The sequence below is a fragment of the Natator depressus genome, chromosome 2 (genome assembly GCF_965152275.1).
Source record: "Natator depressus isolate rNatDep1 chromosome 2, rNatDep2.hap1, whole genome shotgun sequence".
In the NCBI taxonomy this organism is placed as follows: Eukaryota; Metazoa; Chordata; order Testudines; family Cheloniidae; genus Natator; species Natator depressus.
Genome location: NC_134235.1, coordinates 257875337 through 257891108, shown reverse-complemented (window position 1 = coordinate 257891108; position 15772 = coordinate 257875337). Strand labels below are relative to the sequence as shown.

Below are 15772 nucleotides of genomic sequence, written 5' to 3'. Positions count from 1 at the left end.
AATGGACCAAAATTGGCTCTCAGGCTAGTGTAAATCAGGCATGACTTCACTAAAGCCAATGGAATTCCACCACTGTAACAGAGATCCCATTCAGGCCCACTGAACCCTCAGCCCACAGGAGGAGGGATGGAAGGCAGAAACAGTTGCCCTTGGCTGTCTGACAAAGGAAACCTTGTTCAGTGCCAGCCGTGAATTGTTCTAGTTTCACAATTGCTCAAAAGTGGCAACTTTCCAGTCCAAAGAGAGGCTCCCTGAGCCCCTTCTTGAGCCTGTGCAATTTCCAGTCATCGTTCATAGCCAAGAAAGAAAAGTCAGATCCTTCCCCAGGTTTCAGAGCTCTGCATGGAAGATAGTATAGCTTCCCGGTGCCAGTCCAGAACATCTATTACTAAATAGCACAGGCAAGACATGTTTAACATACTAATTCAGAAGAGTAGTAGTTTAACCTTTGAAAGAATGAGATCTGCCCTGACATTTTTAAATATTTTAATGTGCAATATTAAAAACAGCAACTTTAAGTAGTCAGCCGTTCTGGTCACCTCATAGGTCAACGACTGATTAAGTTCCAGCTCCGTGCTTGAAAACCTTCAACTAGAATCTTAATGGAAGCACTATTGGCTAGAATTAAACTTTTCACACCCCCGTTGAGAATGAGACTTACTGCAACCCCCTAACAGCAATGGGAGTGTTTTTTATAGTTTAACTAAAAATGCTTGTGAGGCCACTTCCCTTACACATTGAAAATGATTGTATTAATTACCCTTAAGTTCATAGGTTGTGCTATGTAACCACACAGCACTGCTTTTAGCCCTGGTCTACAGTGAGGGGGCTGTGGGGGTTCAACCTAAGATACGCAACTTCAGCTACGCGAATAGCGTACCTGAAGTTAGAGTATCTTAGGTCGACTTACCTGGCCGTGAGGATGGCGGCGAGTCGACCGCTGCCGCTCCCCCGTCAACTCTGCTTCCGCCTCTCGCAAGCTGGAGTTCCGGAGTCAAGGGGGAGTGCATTCGGGGAATCGATTTATCGTGTCTAGATGAGACGTGACAAATTGACCCCCGATAGATCGATCGCTACCCACTGATCCGGCGAGTAGTGAAGACCTGCCCTTAGAGTGTTAATACACTTCCTTTCATTAACACATAGTCTAAGGCTACATACGGACTTCCATGTTTTTGCCTTTCTAAAAATCTTTTTGTTCAGTCTCTAGGTGATCTCAGTACAGAGAGGTGAACTTGTTGAAATACAGATGCTTTGGTGTGCAGAATTGAGAGGATACATCTCAAAAGTTCATCCTTTTGGTTCTAGACAACTCCAATGGCTGAATTTCCTACGTGGCTGATTCTCAGGACCATAACTTCTTCCTGCTATGGTCAGTTTAGCTGCTTGCATTCTACTACATGGCATGAATCTAATCTCTGACTCTGCTGGAGACTTCTTCCCTTTTTAGGGTGGTTTCAATATAAATGGGAAATTTAATGTCGTGTACTCAGTTTCCTAACATGCTTTTTCTCTTGATTCTGTATCCGCATCCTCCCTATCCACATTAAGGCTCATTGTGCTTAAACTCTAACGGGGGGAAAATATGAAGACTTCTTATGAGTTGTCTACATGCAGCTAGGTTGCAAGAGGTGCAAATACTTGAATAAATATAGAATTATAACAGTGCTGTGTCTATTGCTGCTTTCAAGTGGTGCAGGAATGCCTCTGGAGGTGGGGTCAGTGATTTAGGGTTCAGTTTCTTGAAATCCTCATTAGCATTTAAAGATGTTAACACTTGCACAGTCCTTTTTAAATCAAACACTGCATGGAGCATGCCCAGAGCAGAGGTGGCAGCTCTGTGAGCGTTCTTTGCTGAAGCTTCTTCATCTAGAACATGGTTTAAGACAGAAATCCTGTTCTCTGCAATTACCTTAAGGAAGTTATAGAACTCCTTATAGTTTATGCCTGTGCAAGATTTCATGATTACCTAAGGGGGAAAAAAAAACACATTAAACTTTGACTCCATATTAACTGCACTAGTAAGATAGCTAAAGGCAGCTGCCTTATCAAGCCACTAAGTAGCTGAAAACTCTTTTCAGTGTGTGACTCCTGTTTGTGATTTCCTGATGCCTAATTACAGTAAAATACATTAATTGACAGGAAATCTCACTGGTCCCAACAAAACACTTCCCAGTATCCCCAGAGTTTTCAGTAAACTTTTATCAGACCAGTTCTACTGGCTGGAGTTTCCCCAGCTCAATGAGAGAGATATCTCATGCAGGGAAATACTATACGCAGCATCTCCTATGAAACAAAGCAAACCTAGCAGTAATTGAAAGGTGTAGAAATTGAATTAATGAGTGCAGATTAACAAACCAAACTTTCTTCAGTCACATTCTACACCTGCCTGAAGCAGCAAATAAGTACAAGCAGTAGCATATACACTGAGTGTTGCATCAATGAGATAGTGAGAGACTTAAGGGATAATCTATCATCTAACAAACTGGACAGTTTGTTTCCCAGCTTGGAACAAAGCATGACCTCTCAATACAGATCAGTTTGGTGTCCAGTATCATTGAAATGCACTATGTATAGGGTCTACAACAGTCTAAGAAAAGTAGGACTCACATCACTGAACTGACTGGGTGTCATACCTGGCATTGTAGGTGCCAGTCCTCCATAGTGTCTCTCCATTCGCTGATTTCCCGTTGGACGGCTGCTAATTCATCCTGCAGGAAGCTCCACATGATCGCCACGTTGCAGCCATTCACCCAGTTGTGGTTGATGGAAATGGTATCCTCCTGGAAGAAACCACAGAGTCTAATTGGTTATTAATGTGAGGGCCTGTGGGGTGAGGTCTCTGACCTCATTACTGACTTCCACAAAGTTGGTGCCAACAAGAGTTAATCTCTCATCCTCAATGAATGGAAAGGCCTCTCTGGGCCTCAACTATCTTCAATGTCTACCTCTTTTTAACTCCCTTGCTAATCAAACCCTGCTTCCTAAGCTTCCCCCATCCTCAGTCCTTCTCACTGCCATTTGGCAATTGTGCCCACATCTACAACCAGTACTGTGCTGTACCGTAACCCACACTTTTAATGTAGAGGCTTTAATTAGCTGAAGTGTTGATATTGAAGGACACACTGTATGTGACAGTGTGAGTCGGATGTCTGAGATCCCCCATGTGATCCACTCCTTTCCCAGCCAATGCAGCATATAGACGAGAATTATCTATTTTGCTTAGTGTTCTAAATGATCAAGTGGTAAGAAGCATCTTTTGCTATGAATAAAAATGGGACAGGGTTACTCCCTGCTGTTACTTCAATATAGTTACCGCAGAGACTGATCATTTGGGACATTTTATGTTTGCACTGAGCAAGAACAAACAAACAAACAGTGCCTATAGCACAGAGATGATTGAACTAACTCTAACCCCAAAGGCATCTGCCTATAGATTTTGATGTGCACCCAAGCCCCCAGCTATGAAATGCATTTAAAACCAAACATCGCACAGATATACTGTTACTTTCCCCCACTATCAAAAAAAAACCCAAACCCCTCCCAATTTATGTCAGGATCCCATTCAAAACTATCATCCAGGGCCTCTCTCCTGCAAGTGGATCCTCAAGGGCACAAGGGATCTGAGTGAATGATTGGGGTCTTGGTTTCTTAAAGCCCTATCTAAGCTTGTTCTTATGAACTTTGATCCAGATCCTCAAAGATATTTAAGCTCCTAACTTCCACTGAAATCAATACCGGTGAGGATCCAGGCCTTTGTCTCTCTCTGCTGCCACCAAACATTTAACCTGGCTTTCCCTCATCACGCCTTATATTTTGCAGGTTTTGCCTCAGCAAAAGCTATAATTTCTAAAGATGGGCCAAAACCAGAATTACATTTTCAGGAGAACGGCTGAAGTTTTGGTGATGTGGATTAAACAGAAGAGGGATCTAAAATACCTGCCTTGATTTTGCAAAATCCAAAGGCCAAGATTTTGCAAAACCCAAACTAGGCCTCCTGGGTCCAACTTTGGAGTTTCTTCACAGCAGCAACCAGGCTGAGAAATCCAACCCGTGACAGGACAGTATGGGAACCCAGTGATAAAGCGTAAACTGGTTTCTTTCTTGCTTTAGAATTAGCTAAAGACTCGGAAGAATTTTACTGCTTACTCAAAACCTTTTGATTTGCTAATGAATCACAGAAATGTGTTAGTCATCTGACCACTGCTAATTCTTTTGGTGAAAACTGAAACAAAAATGGCATTTAAACACTTTGGCCATTGCTGCATTTTCTGTGGTCTTTCCCTCCTCCTTCAGTAATGGGCCCACCCTGTCCTTGGTCTTCCTCTTGCTTCTAGTGTGTAAGTATATTGATGATCTTGTGGCTACATCTAGAAATTGGTCTGTTTAAGTTAGAATCCCTTGCTGTTAGTGTTACACAAGTCACTCTTCCGCAGACTGGCTGCTTTGGGTATAAGGCTAACCCTGTAACATTTGGGGTCATACACTGCTGTTCTGAGCGTGTATTTCCCATGGAACGCAACTGTCACTTCCAAAGAGGCGGCTTTGGCTAGTTAGGGCAACTCTTCAGATGGTTTTCAGGAAGTTAACGGATATAAACCTAAGTTGTCAATTATCTTACCAGGTTGTACACCTGATGGTACCAGCCACTAGGGATGAAGACTACCTCCCCTGCTTCCTGGATGATTTCAACAGGGGGGCAGCTTTGGGCATAGCGTGGGTAAATGCTGCTGTCCTGAAGACCAGGCGCGGTGACATCGAAGGGCAAGTTACCATGGCGATCTCTAAGGTACTCCTCCTGCCTGGGGGGATAGAGCAGCCATTTCTTTTTCCCACAGATATTGGCAGACCAGCTGTAGGAGCGGAAGACGTCGGCGTGAAAAGGAGTCCTGTGGGCCAAGTCAAAGGTTTAAGCACGAGTGACGCAAAATGGAAATACAATGCAAACAAGCACAAATCAAGTAAAGTTAAGACTATGGGCATATTCTGGCTTTGGATATTTCCACACAAATCAATCTGAGCTGTGCAGGCATAGCTGAAGCGAGAATGTGGCCCTGTCAGACTATTTTCAATTGCCATGTGTTAAGGAGCAAGAAGGCACCCTATTAATAAACTGGGGGCAGGGGGGTCAGCAACACCCCCTTGCCCCACTTTTTGCTGTTGAAGTATTAGGTTTCAATTTGAACCTCACACTTCAAAGGCAGCAGATTCTGCAGTTTGGGCTGAAGCTAAGACTGAAAGGGCTGGTTTATCGCCAACGAATGGCAACACTTTAGACTCAAGCCCAGACCCACAAAGGTATTTAGACTTCCACTGATTTCAATGGAAGTTAGGAGCCTAAAAAACTTTGTGGCTCTGGGTCATAGTGATTTCCAGCTGAGAAGTGCTCACTTAACTAGTCAGCACCCTCGTGAGGCTGCAGCTGGCACTGCAGGTTTGAAGAATTCCTTCAGTTAACCTATCCAACTATACTCTCAGCCCAGCAGAAGCAGCTGTCCTATCTCGGGGCCTGTCCTTCTGCCCCTCCAACCCCACGAACATGATACAGTTCTGTGGTGACCTAGAATCTTATTTTCGATGTCTCCGACTCAAGGAATATTTCCAACACACCTCTGAACAACATACTAATCCACAGAGACCTCCCTACCAACACTACAAAAAGAAGGATTCTAGGTGGACTCCTCCTGAAGGTCGAGACAGCAGACTGGACTTCTACATAGAGTGCTTCCGCCGATGTGCACGGGCTGAAATTGTGGAAAAGCAGCATCACTTGCCCCATAACCTCAGCCGTGCGGAACACAATGCCATCCACAGCCTCAGAAACAACTCTGACATCATAATCAAACAGGCTGACAAAGGAGGTGCTGTCGTCATCATGAATAGGTCGGAATATGAACAAGAGGCTGCTCGGCAGCTCTCCAACACCACTTTCTACAAGCCATTACCCTCTGATCCCACTGAGAGTTACCAAAAGAAACTACAGCATTTGCTCAAGAAACTCCCTGAAAAAGCACAAGATCAAATCCGCACAGACACACCCCTGGAACCTCGACCTGGGATATTCTATCTACTACCAAAGATCCATAAACCTGGAAATCCTGGGCGCCCCATCATCTCAGGCATTGGCACCCTGACAGCAGGATTGTCTGGCTATGTAGACTCCCTCCTCAGGCCCTACGCTACCAGCACTCCCAGCTACCTTCGAGACACCACTGACTTCCTGAGGAAACTACAATCCATCGGTGATCTTCCTGGAAACACCATCCTGGCCACTATGGATGTTGAAGCTCCCTACACTAACATTCCACACAAAGATGGACTACAAGTCATCAAGAACACTATCCCCGATAATGTCACGGCTAACCTGGTGGCTGAACTTTGTGACTTTGTCCTTACCCATAACTATTTTACATTTGGGGACAATGTATACCTTCAGATCAGCGGCACTGCTATGGGTACCCGCATGGCCCCACAGTATGCCAACATTTTTATGGCTGACTTAGAACGCTTCCTCAGCTCTTGTCCCCTAATGCCCCTACTCTACTTGCGCTACATTGATGACATCTTCATCATCTGGACCCAAGGAAAAGAAGCCCTTGAGGAATTCCACCATGATTTCAACAATTTCCATCCCACCATCAACCTCAGCCTGGTCCAGTCCACACAAGAGATCCACTTCCTGGACACCACAGTGCTAATAAACGATGATCACATAAACACCACCCTATACCGGAAACCTACTGACCACTATTCCTACCTACATGCCTCCAGCTTTCACCCTGACCACACCACACGATCCATCGTCTACAGCCAAGCTCTGCGATACAACCGCATTTGCTCCAACCCCTCAGACAGAGACAAACACCTACAAGATCTCTATCAAGCATTCTTACAAGTACAATACCCACCTGCGGAAGTGAAGAAACAGATTGATAGAGCCAGAAGAGTTCCCAGAAGTCACCTACTACAGGACAGGCCTAACAAAGAAAATAACAGAACGCCACTAGCCGTCACCTTCAGCCCCCAACTAAAACCCCTCCAACGCATTATTAAGGATCTACAACCTATCCTGAAGGATGACCCAACACTCTCACAAATCTTGGGAGACAGGCCAGTCCTTGCCTACAGACAGCCCCCCAACCTGAAGCAAATACTCACCAGCAACCACATACCACACATCAGAACCACTAACCCAGGAACCTATCCTTGCAACAAAGCCATTCAGGGGACACCATCACAGGGCCTAATAACATCAGCCACACTATCAGAGGCTCGTTCATCTGCACATCCACCAATGTGATATATGCCATCATGTGCCAGCAATGCCCCTCTGCCGTGTACATTGGTCAAACTGGACAGTCTCTACGTAAAAGAATAAATGGACACAAATCAGATGTCAAGAATTACAACATTCATAAACCACTCGGAGAACACTTCAATCTCTCTGGTCACGCGATTACAGACATGAAAGTTGTGATATTACAACAGAAAAATTTCAAAACCAGACTCCAGGGAGAAACTGTTGAATTGGAATTCATTTGCAAATTGGATACTATTAACTTAGGCTTGAACAGAGACTGGGAGTGGCTAAGTCATTATGCAAGGTAACCTATTTCCCCTTGTTTTTTCCAACCGCCCCCCCCCCCCCCCCCGACGTTCTTGTTAAACCCTGGATTTGTGCTGGAAATGGCCCACCTTGATTATCATACACATTGTAAGGAGAGTGATCACTTTAGATAAGCTATTACCAACAGGAGAGTGGGGTGGGGGGAGAGAAAACCTTGTGTAGTGGTAAACACCCATTTTTTTCATGGTTTGTGTGTATAAAAAGATCTTCTGTACTTTCCACAGTATGCATCCGATGAAGTGAGCTGTAGCTCACGAAAGCTTATGCTCAAATAAATTGGTTAGTCTCTAAGGTGCCACAAGTACTCCTTTTCCTTCAGTACCGTACTCTAAATCGGGGGTTCTCAAACTGTCAGCCTCCACCCCAAACCCCGCTTCTCCTCCAGCATTTATAATAGTGTTAAATATGAAAAAATGTGTTTTTAATTTATAAGGGGAGGGTCACACTCAGAGACTTGCTATGCGAAAGGGGTCACTAATACAAAAGTTTGAGAACCACTGCTCTAAATAAAGGAGCTCCAGTGATGCTTATATACTATGCTGTCATTAAACAACTGAGTTCAATGATTATTATTTGTATTACTGTAGTGCCTAGAACCCCCAGTCATGGAACAGCACCCCCTTGTGCTAGGTGCTATACAAACAGTTAGAATCTAAGTGATACCCCCAAGTTCTCTCTCCTGTTTTCATCTCCCTGGATACACTGAGCCAGAGAACCTAATGCGAGTGACTAGTTCTAACCTCCATTGCAACCTTTAGGTCAGATTCTGCAGCCCACATGCAGGCAAATCTCCCCAGATTCTTCCTATTAAGGATGCAGGATGGGGACCTGTATTGGACAGGCTGCTCCCCTTTCCCAGCTCACTCCGTGGGTTTTATGGCTAGGGTCATTGCGAGAGATGTTGGACAGAACACTGCCATCAAGCAATGTTATCTCACCACATTTACTGTACACTTAGCTAATACATGCAGCCTTAGCGTTCCTTCTCTCTCTCACAAACCCTGTTGTGATCTATACCTGTCGGTCACATGTTGTCCCTATTTAGACTGCATGTTCCTTGGGGGAAAAGAGCTGCCTTATGTTATACTTGTGTGGCACCCGGCACAATAGGGACCTGGTCCTGATTGACAGCTCGGAGTACTACTGCAATGCTAATAATCGTTTAAAACGGTGCATCGACATTTAAAAAAAAATCAAAGTTACTTTACCATGAACCCTTAGGTCCCATGTAGACAAATCGATAATCATCCAGGCCTATGGCATCCCAGTATTCATTCAGCCAGTCAGAAGTGAAATAGATGGGGGTTGTATAAACATCTTGCTCTGGGAAAGCCCTTAAAAAGACAAAGTATTGCAAAAAAAGGTTTCAGGGAAAAGAAACATTCATTCATCATCTCAGTTTCCCAAAGCTCAGAAGCAGAGACTGGTCAGGTGACGAGCCGCGTCTCATTGAGGCCATTACTGCCTTGCTATGTCATCTGCTACGAGCGACTTAACCCTCCTAGAGCTAGATCCACAAGGCTTTGCAACACACCTGACTTTTAGGCAGCCTGCTGCCAGGTGGAATTCACAACCCTGCATCAGGTTCCCAGGAGCCCTATACAATGCCTGGGAAGAGTCAGGCATCCAAACAAGGGGATTCTCAAAGTCAGCATGCTGAGCAGGGAGCCACATTAGCTAGTCTGTCAAGGCTCCTTCCCCACTCTGAACTCTAGGGTACAGATGTGGGGACCTGCATGAAACCCCCCTAAGCTTATTTTTACCAGCTTAAGTTAAAACTTCCCCAAGGTACAAACTATTTTTCCTTTTGACCCCGGACTTTATTGCTGCCACCACCAAGCGTCTAACAAATATATAAGAGGGAGAGAGCCCACTTGGAAAAGTCTTTCCCCCCAAAATCCCCCCAAGCCCTACACCCCCTTTCCTGGGGAAGGCTTGATAAAAATCCTCACCAATTTGTACAGGTGAACACAGACCCAAACCCTTGGATCTTAAGAACAATGAAAAAGCAATCAGGTTCTTAAAAGAAGAATTTTAATAGAAGAAAAAGTAAAAGAATCACCTCTGTAAAATCAGGATACCTTACAGGGTAATAATACCTTACAGGGTAATCAGATTCAAAACATAGAGAATCCCTCTCGGCAAAACCTTAAGTTACAAAAAGACAGAAAACCAGGAATATACATTCCATTCAGCACAGCTTATTTTATCAGCCATTTAAACAAAACAGAATCTAACGCATACCTAGCTAGATTGCTTATTAACCCTTTACAGGAGTTCTGACCTGCATTCCTGCTCTGGTCCCGGCAAAAGCAACACACGGACAGAGAGAACCCTTTGTCCCCCCTCCCCACCACAGCTTTGAAAGTATCTTGTCTCCTCATTGGTCATTGTGGTCAGGTGCCAGCGAGGTTATCTTTAGCTTCTTAACCCTTTACAAGCGAAAGGGTTTTTACTCTGGCCAGGAGGGATCTAAAGGCGGTTACCCTTCCCTTTATATTTATGACATAGCCAGTAGGAAATGCTGAGTAGGGTGGGACCTCGGGGACCCTAGGTGCCTATGGACTACAGGGTTAGGTGACAGCTCAGCAGTGATTTTGTGAATGCCAACAGCATCTACATTTTGGACATAGGCATCTATATGGGCAGTTATGCTTAAGTCCCCCTTGTGAATCTAGCCCTGGGCGCTGCAAATGGGTGCAACTGTGTTTTCCTACCTCACAGGAGAGTTGTGAGAGTTAATTAAGTTCCTCTTAGTAAACACATGTCTGTTCCAGGAAGACATCTGCACAACTAGTCAGTCGTCCCACTTGGTTAACAGATTCAAAAAAGCCAAAGCTGGATCGTAGGCTTTCAATGGTGTTTGGCAGTGGTTCTCCCAGTGTGGTCTGTGGCCGATGTTATGATGCCGCCTCATTTCCAACTGCTTCTACAGGCATCTAGGCGCTCCATGGCAAAGTAATATCTAGATGTCTGTATAAACAGACATATGCAAAGAGGGCCCTGCCTAGATGCCTCTGTGAGAAGTCACAGCCACACAGATGGAGAATCAGAACTCACTCATAGCAAACTCAAATCAGCAGCAGAGCTGCCAGCCATGAGCAGCAGCCATTCAAGGAAGATGGGACACAAGAGCAGAGGGAGAGGAGTACTAGACGGCTAGGCAGGACAAGAAGGGGAGGATGCATCCAGGCAGCATGCACAGGGACAGAAGGAACAGGGAAACTTGTGCATGGGGAGACAGGAACAGAGCAGATGGGAGGGGAAGATTAAATGAAGAGCAAAAAGTCCTCATGATTTACTTTGATTTAAAAAAGGAAAGAGTGCTTATTGCATTAAACACAATTAAAAATGGTAAGGTTTTTACCTTACTAGCCAAAGGCCAAAGCAAGAGCCAACACTATGAAAATGTTTAAGAACTCTTTGGTGTGTGGCACGTTTAGATCAGTACAGTGTAAGAAAAGTATTTCAGTGGATAGCTGCCTTCAGTCAAACCATCAGCTAACAAAAGATCAGTGTCACGGTTTAGCAGCAGTTCACCGCTGTATCACAGCATGCTGAGGATTCCAAAGTGCTCTCTTACCTGTACAAGTGCCAGTCTTTGAGGTAGAGGCACCCCCGGGGTGAATGGTAGTTTTTTTTAATGTATTCTTTCCAATAACTTATGTACTCCGTGAGAGGGATCTGTTCCTTTGGATTAGAATTGTATTCCTTGACATCACAGTTGGCAACAGGTACTACAGCCTTCCCTGAAATATAAACGTTTTGAGCCAGTTGGGGAGCAGAATAACTGGTGCCAAAACTGTAATCCTTCCATATTTATATTACGTTAGCATCTAGTATCTGGGCCCCAGTGTGCTAGGTGCTGTACAAACATTTATGAAGACATGGTCTTCTCACTTTCCGGATACCTCCACTAAACCTTAGATCAGCATTATTCATAGCATGATTTATGGAAGCGTTAACGGAATGAGGCATGCAGCAATGACACCACCACAAACTGAATCACAGCAAAGTGCGTTGGGAATGGGATATGGGCTGCAGCCAAAACTCTGAATCTCTCACAGCATAAAGAGAGACTTAGATTTCCAGAATAGCCAAAGCCTGTTCCTACCCCATCCACGCAATACAGATCCTACAAACACTTGAGCATGCGCCTGGGATTATTCACATGTATGAAGTTAAGGAGTGTAAATTTGCATGATAAGGCCCTAAATGAGTTCAAATTTATTTTTAGACTAAATTAAAGCTTGGAGTAGGGCAAAGGGGAAAAAATACAAACAAGGGTAGAAAATTGTGAATAAGGAAGTGTTATTTACCCCTTCACATGACACAAGAACCAGGGGTCATCCAATGAAATTAATAGGCAGCAAGTTTAAAACAAACATAAGGGAGTACTTCTTCACATAACACAGCCAACCTGTGGAACTCATTCCCAGGTGATGCTGTGAAAGCCAACAGTATAACTGGTCTCAAAAAGGAATTAGATAAATTCATGGAGTATAGGTCCATCACTGGCTATTAGCCGAGATAGTCAGTGATGCAGCCCCATACTCTGGATGTCCCTAAACCTCTGACTTCCAGAAGCAAGGACTGGATGACAGGGGATGGACCACTCGATAACAGTCTTGTTCTGTTCATTCCCTCTGAAGCATCTGGCACTGGCCACTCTCAGAAGATGGGATACTGGGCTAAATGGACCATTTTTATATATTCTTATAAATTAATGTATTAACTGAGAGACTGATCCTTTTAGGCTCAGAGGATATTTGTCATTGGCCAGAGGCCGTTATTAAAAACTCTTTGACTTTTATCATTCATATTAAATTACATATTAAAAGCTTAATCACTTACCAAAATGCTGCAGTAGATAATCAAAGTTAGGCTTCCCATCCCGAGTCACCCAATTCCTCCTGCTGCCCCAGCCCTCAGTGAATTTAGCTGAGAAAACACATGGGTGGTTGGGAATCAGATAGTCCCTGAAAAAATCGGAGTAACTGAACGATTCTACTTTTTCAATATAGTCAACATGTCCCTGGGGCAGGCAGACTGCACCATGAGATGCGCTGCTGTAGTCATGAAAGAACGCAGTGGAACAGGCAAATGCTGCTCTGTCCATTCAGACTATATAACTTTCCTGGTACTTAGTTGAGAAGGTGCTGATCAGAAAATATTTAGTTAGGCTAAAATAAACAGCTGCACAGTACGTTAATCTGAGTGGATCTTTCAAATCTATGAAAATTAACTCACAAGTAAAAAAATGTCCAGTTCCAAAATATAGATAAAATCTTGCAGGAAAAGCCTTGTTCCTCCCATTTGTGTTTCACCATACAGGGCTAGAAATATCCTTCAATGCTCTTCAGTGTTTATGGCCACCTTGATCGAATGGCTACATTACAAACAAACCACAGTAACCAAAGCCTATATTCCCTGTAGATCTTTCATGTCAATGGTAGATAGTCTAGTTACACATTCATATTAAATTATTCCCATGCTTTTGCTTGGCATTCTCAATGGGTCGCAGAAGAGAACGGCCACTTGCCCGTTTCTAGAAATAAACAGCAGACATGTTCATTACAATGGTGTTCTCGCCCCAAATCTGTGAATACAAAGAGAAGCTTCTTGTGCAAGCAAAAAAATAAAATGCGTCCAATTCTAAGATTATCAGACTGTAAAGAAGACACTACGCAGGGCAGTTTTATAAGATTAGATAGACCCTGCAAGAATCAAGCTGGGCTCCTGCATTTATTCCATACTCCCTGCACCGTTCTGCCGGCTGCGGACACACAGATAGCTCCCAATCATTAAAAAATAATGAGGGAGTTGAGAGGTAACAGGGCGCGATAGCAGCGATGCCTGGGGAAAATGAGGCAGATGATGGGGCAGAGAAGGAACCTCCCCATACCCCTAAACTCCCCTTAATCCCAGCATCTAAAGGGAAACCCAAGAGCCTGAAACTCACCCCTAGAGAGAGACCCCAGCAGACAGGAAGTGAGGGTCCCCAGGAGAGGATCGGGGTCCAGGCCTCTGCTATCAGGGGCAAGGAGTGAGGGGCCTCTGGAGAGGAGAGGTCGCACTTTTGGGAGAGATGGAGGGGCTCCGGGTTCCCCACTATGGGGTATGAGGGGCCCCGGGGCGGGGGGGGGGGTGAGAGGCCTGGGATGGGGGAGGGTCTGGGTTCCCCACTATGGGGTATGAGAGGCCCCAGGGGAGAGGGAGCTCCGGGTTCCCAGCTATGTGGGGGGAGGTGAGAGGCCTGGGATGGGGGAGGGGTCCGGGTTCCCCACTATGGGGGATGAGGGGTCTGGGGGGGGGCTGGGTTCCCTGCTATGGGGGGGATGAGGCACCCCGGGAGGAGGGTGTCCCAGCTCGGGGGGGGGGGGGGTCCGGGTTCCCAGCTATGTGGGGGGAGGTGAGAGGCCCGGGATGGGGGAGGGGTCCGGGTACCCCACTATGGGGGATGAGGGGTCCGGGGGGGGGGTTCCCTGCTATGGGGGGGATGAGGCACCCCGGGAGGAGGGTGTCCCAGCTCGGGGGGGGGGGGGTCCGGGTTCCCAGCTATGTGGGGGGAGGTGAGAGGCCCGGGATGGGGGAGGGGTCCGGGTTCCCCACTATGGGGGATGAGGGGTCCGGGGGGGGGTTCCCTGCTATGGGGGGGATGAGGCACCCCGGGAGGAGGGTGTCCCAGCTCGGGGGGGGGGGTCCGGGTTTCCAGCTATGTGGTGGGGTGAGAGGCCTGGGATGGGGGAGGGTCCGGGTTCCCCACTATGGGGAATGAGGGGTCCCGGGGGAGAGGGGGGGTCCGGGTTCCCAGCTATGTGGGGGGAGGTGAGAGGCCCGGGATGGGGGAGGGGTCCGGGTTCCCCACTATGGGGGATGAGGGGTCCGGGGGGGGGGGCTGGGTTCCCTGCTATGGGGGGGATGAGGCACCCCGGGAGGAGGGTGTCCCAGCTCGGGGGGGGGGGGGGTCCGGGTTCCCAGCTATGTGGGGGGAGGTGAGAGGCCTGGGATGGGGGAGGGGTCTGGGTTCCCCACTATGGGGGATGAGGGGTCTGGGGGGGGGGGCTGGGTTCCCTGCTATGGGGGGGATGAGGCACCCCGGGAGGAGGGTGTCCCAGCTCGGGGGGGGGGGGGGGTCCGGGTTCCCAGCTATGTGGGGGGAGGTGAGAGGCCCGGGATGGGGGAGGGGTCCGGGTACCCCACTATGGGGGATGAGGGGTCCAGGGGGGGGGGGTTCCCTGCTATGGGGGGGATGAGGCACCCCGGGAGGAGGGTGTCCCAGCTCGGGGGGGGGGGGGGTCCGGGTTCCCAGCTATGTGGGGGGAGGTGAGAGGTCCGGGATGGGGGAGGGGTCCGGGTTCCCCACTATAGGAGATGAGGGGTCCGGGGGGGGGTTCCCTGCTATGGGGGGGATGAGGCACCCCGGGAGGAGGGTGTCCCAGCTCGGGGGGGGGGGGGGTCCGGGTTCCCAGCTATGTGGGGGGAGGTGAGAGGCCCGGGATGGGGGAGGGGTCCGGGTTCCCCACTATGGGGGATGAGGGGTCCGGGGGGGGGTTCCCTGCTATGGGGGGGATGAGGCACCCCGGGAGGAGGGTGTCCCAGCTCGGGGGGGGGGGTCCGGGTTTCCAGCTATGTGGTGGGGTGAGAGGCCTGGGATGGGGGAGGGTCCGGGTTCCCCACTATGGGGAATGAGGGGTCCCGGGGGAGAGGGGGGGTCCGGGTTCCCAGCTATGTGGGGGGAGGTGAGAGGCCCGGGATGGGGGAGGGGTCCGGGTTCCCCACTATGGGGGATGAGGGGTCCGGGGGGGGGGCTGGGTTCCCTGCTATGGGGGGGGATGAGGCACCCCGGGAAGAGGGTGTCCCAGCTCGGGGGGGGGGGGGGTCTGGGTTCCCAGCTCTGTGGGGGGAGGTGAGAGGCCCGGGATGGGGGAGGGTCCGGGTTCCCCACTATGGGGTATGAGGGGCCCCGGGGGGAGGGGTCCGGGTTCCCTTCTATGGGGGGGGTGGATAATGGGACCGACCCGTCACGCACCCTGGCTCACCGCTACCCGGACGCATTATGGCGAGGCACGCACCCCGTGACCCCGCTCGCTAGGTGCGGGCGCGCTGATGGCGAGGAGGGGGAAGGAAGGCTCGGGCGGGGGG

At 48.0% G+C, this 15772-nt stretch overlaps 1 protein-coding gene across 2 annotated transcripts; it reads right to left on the bottom strand.

Annotated features, from left to right (window-relative positions):
- Positions 1-510: 510 nt before the first annotated feature.
- Positions 511-15766, bottom strand: JMJD4 (jumonji domain containing 4). Of its 2 annotated transcripts, XM_074943451.1 has the most exons (7): positions 15660-15766; positions 12482-13175; positions 11211-11376; positions 8836-8961; positions 4622-4889; positions 2637-2783; positions 511-1969 (listed from the first exon to the last, which is right to left on the bottom strand). In XM_074943451.1, the coding sequence occupies exons 2-7, from the start codon at positions 12744-12746 to the stop codon at positions 1658-1660; spliced, it is 1284 nt and encodes a 427-aa protein (XP_074799552.1). In that variant the 5' UTR covers positions 12747-13175; positions 15660-15766; the 3' UTR covers positions 511-1657. The 2 variants fall into 2 exon arrangements, with proteins under 2 accessions (XP_074799552.1, XP_074799553.1); XM_074943452.1 differs by lacking the exon at positions 15660-15766 and having other exon boundaries at positions 12482-13188.
- Positions 15767-15772: the final 6 nt, after the last annotated feature.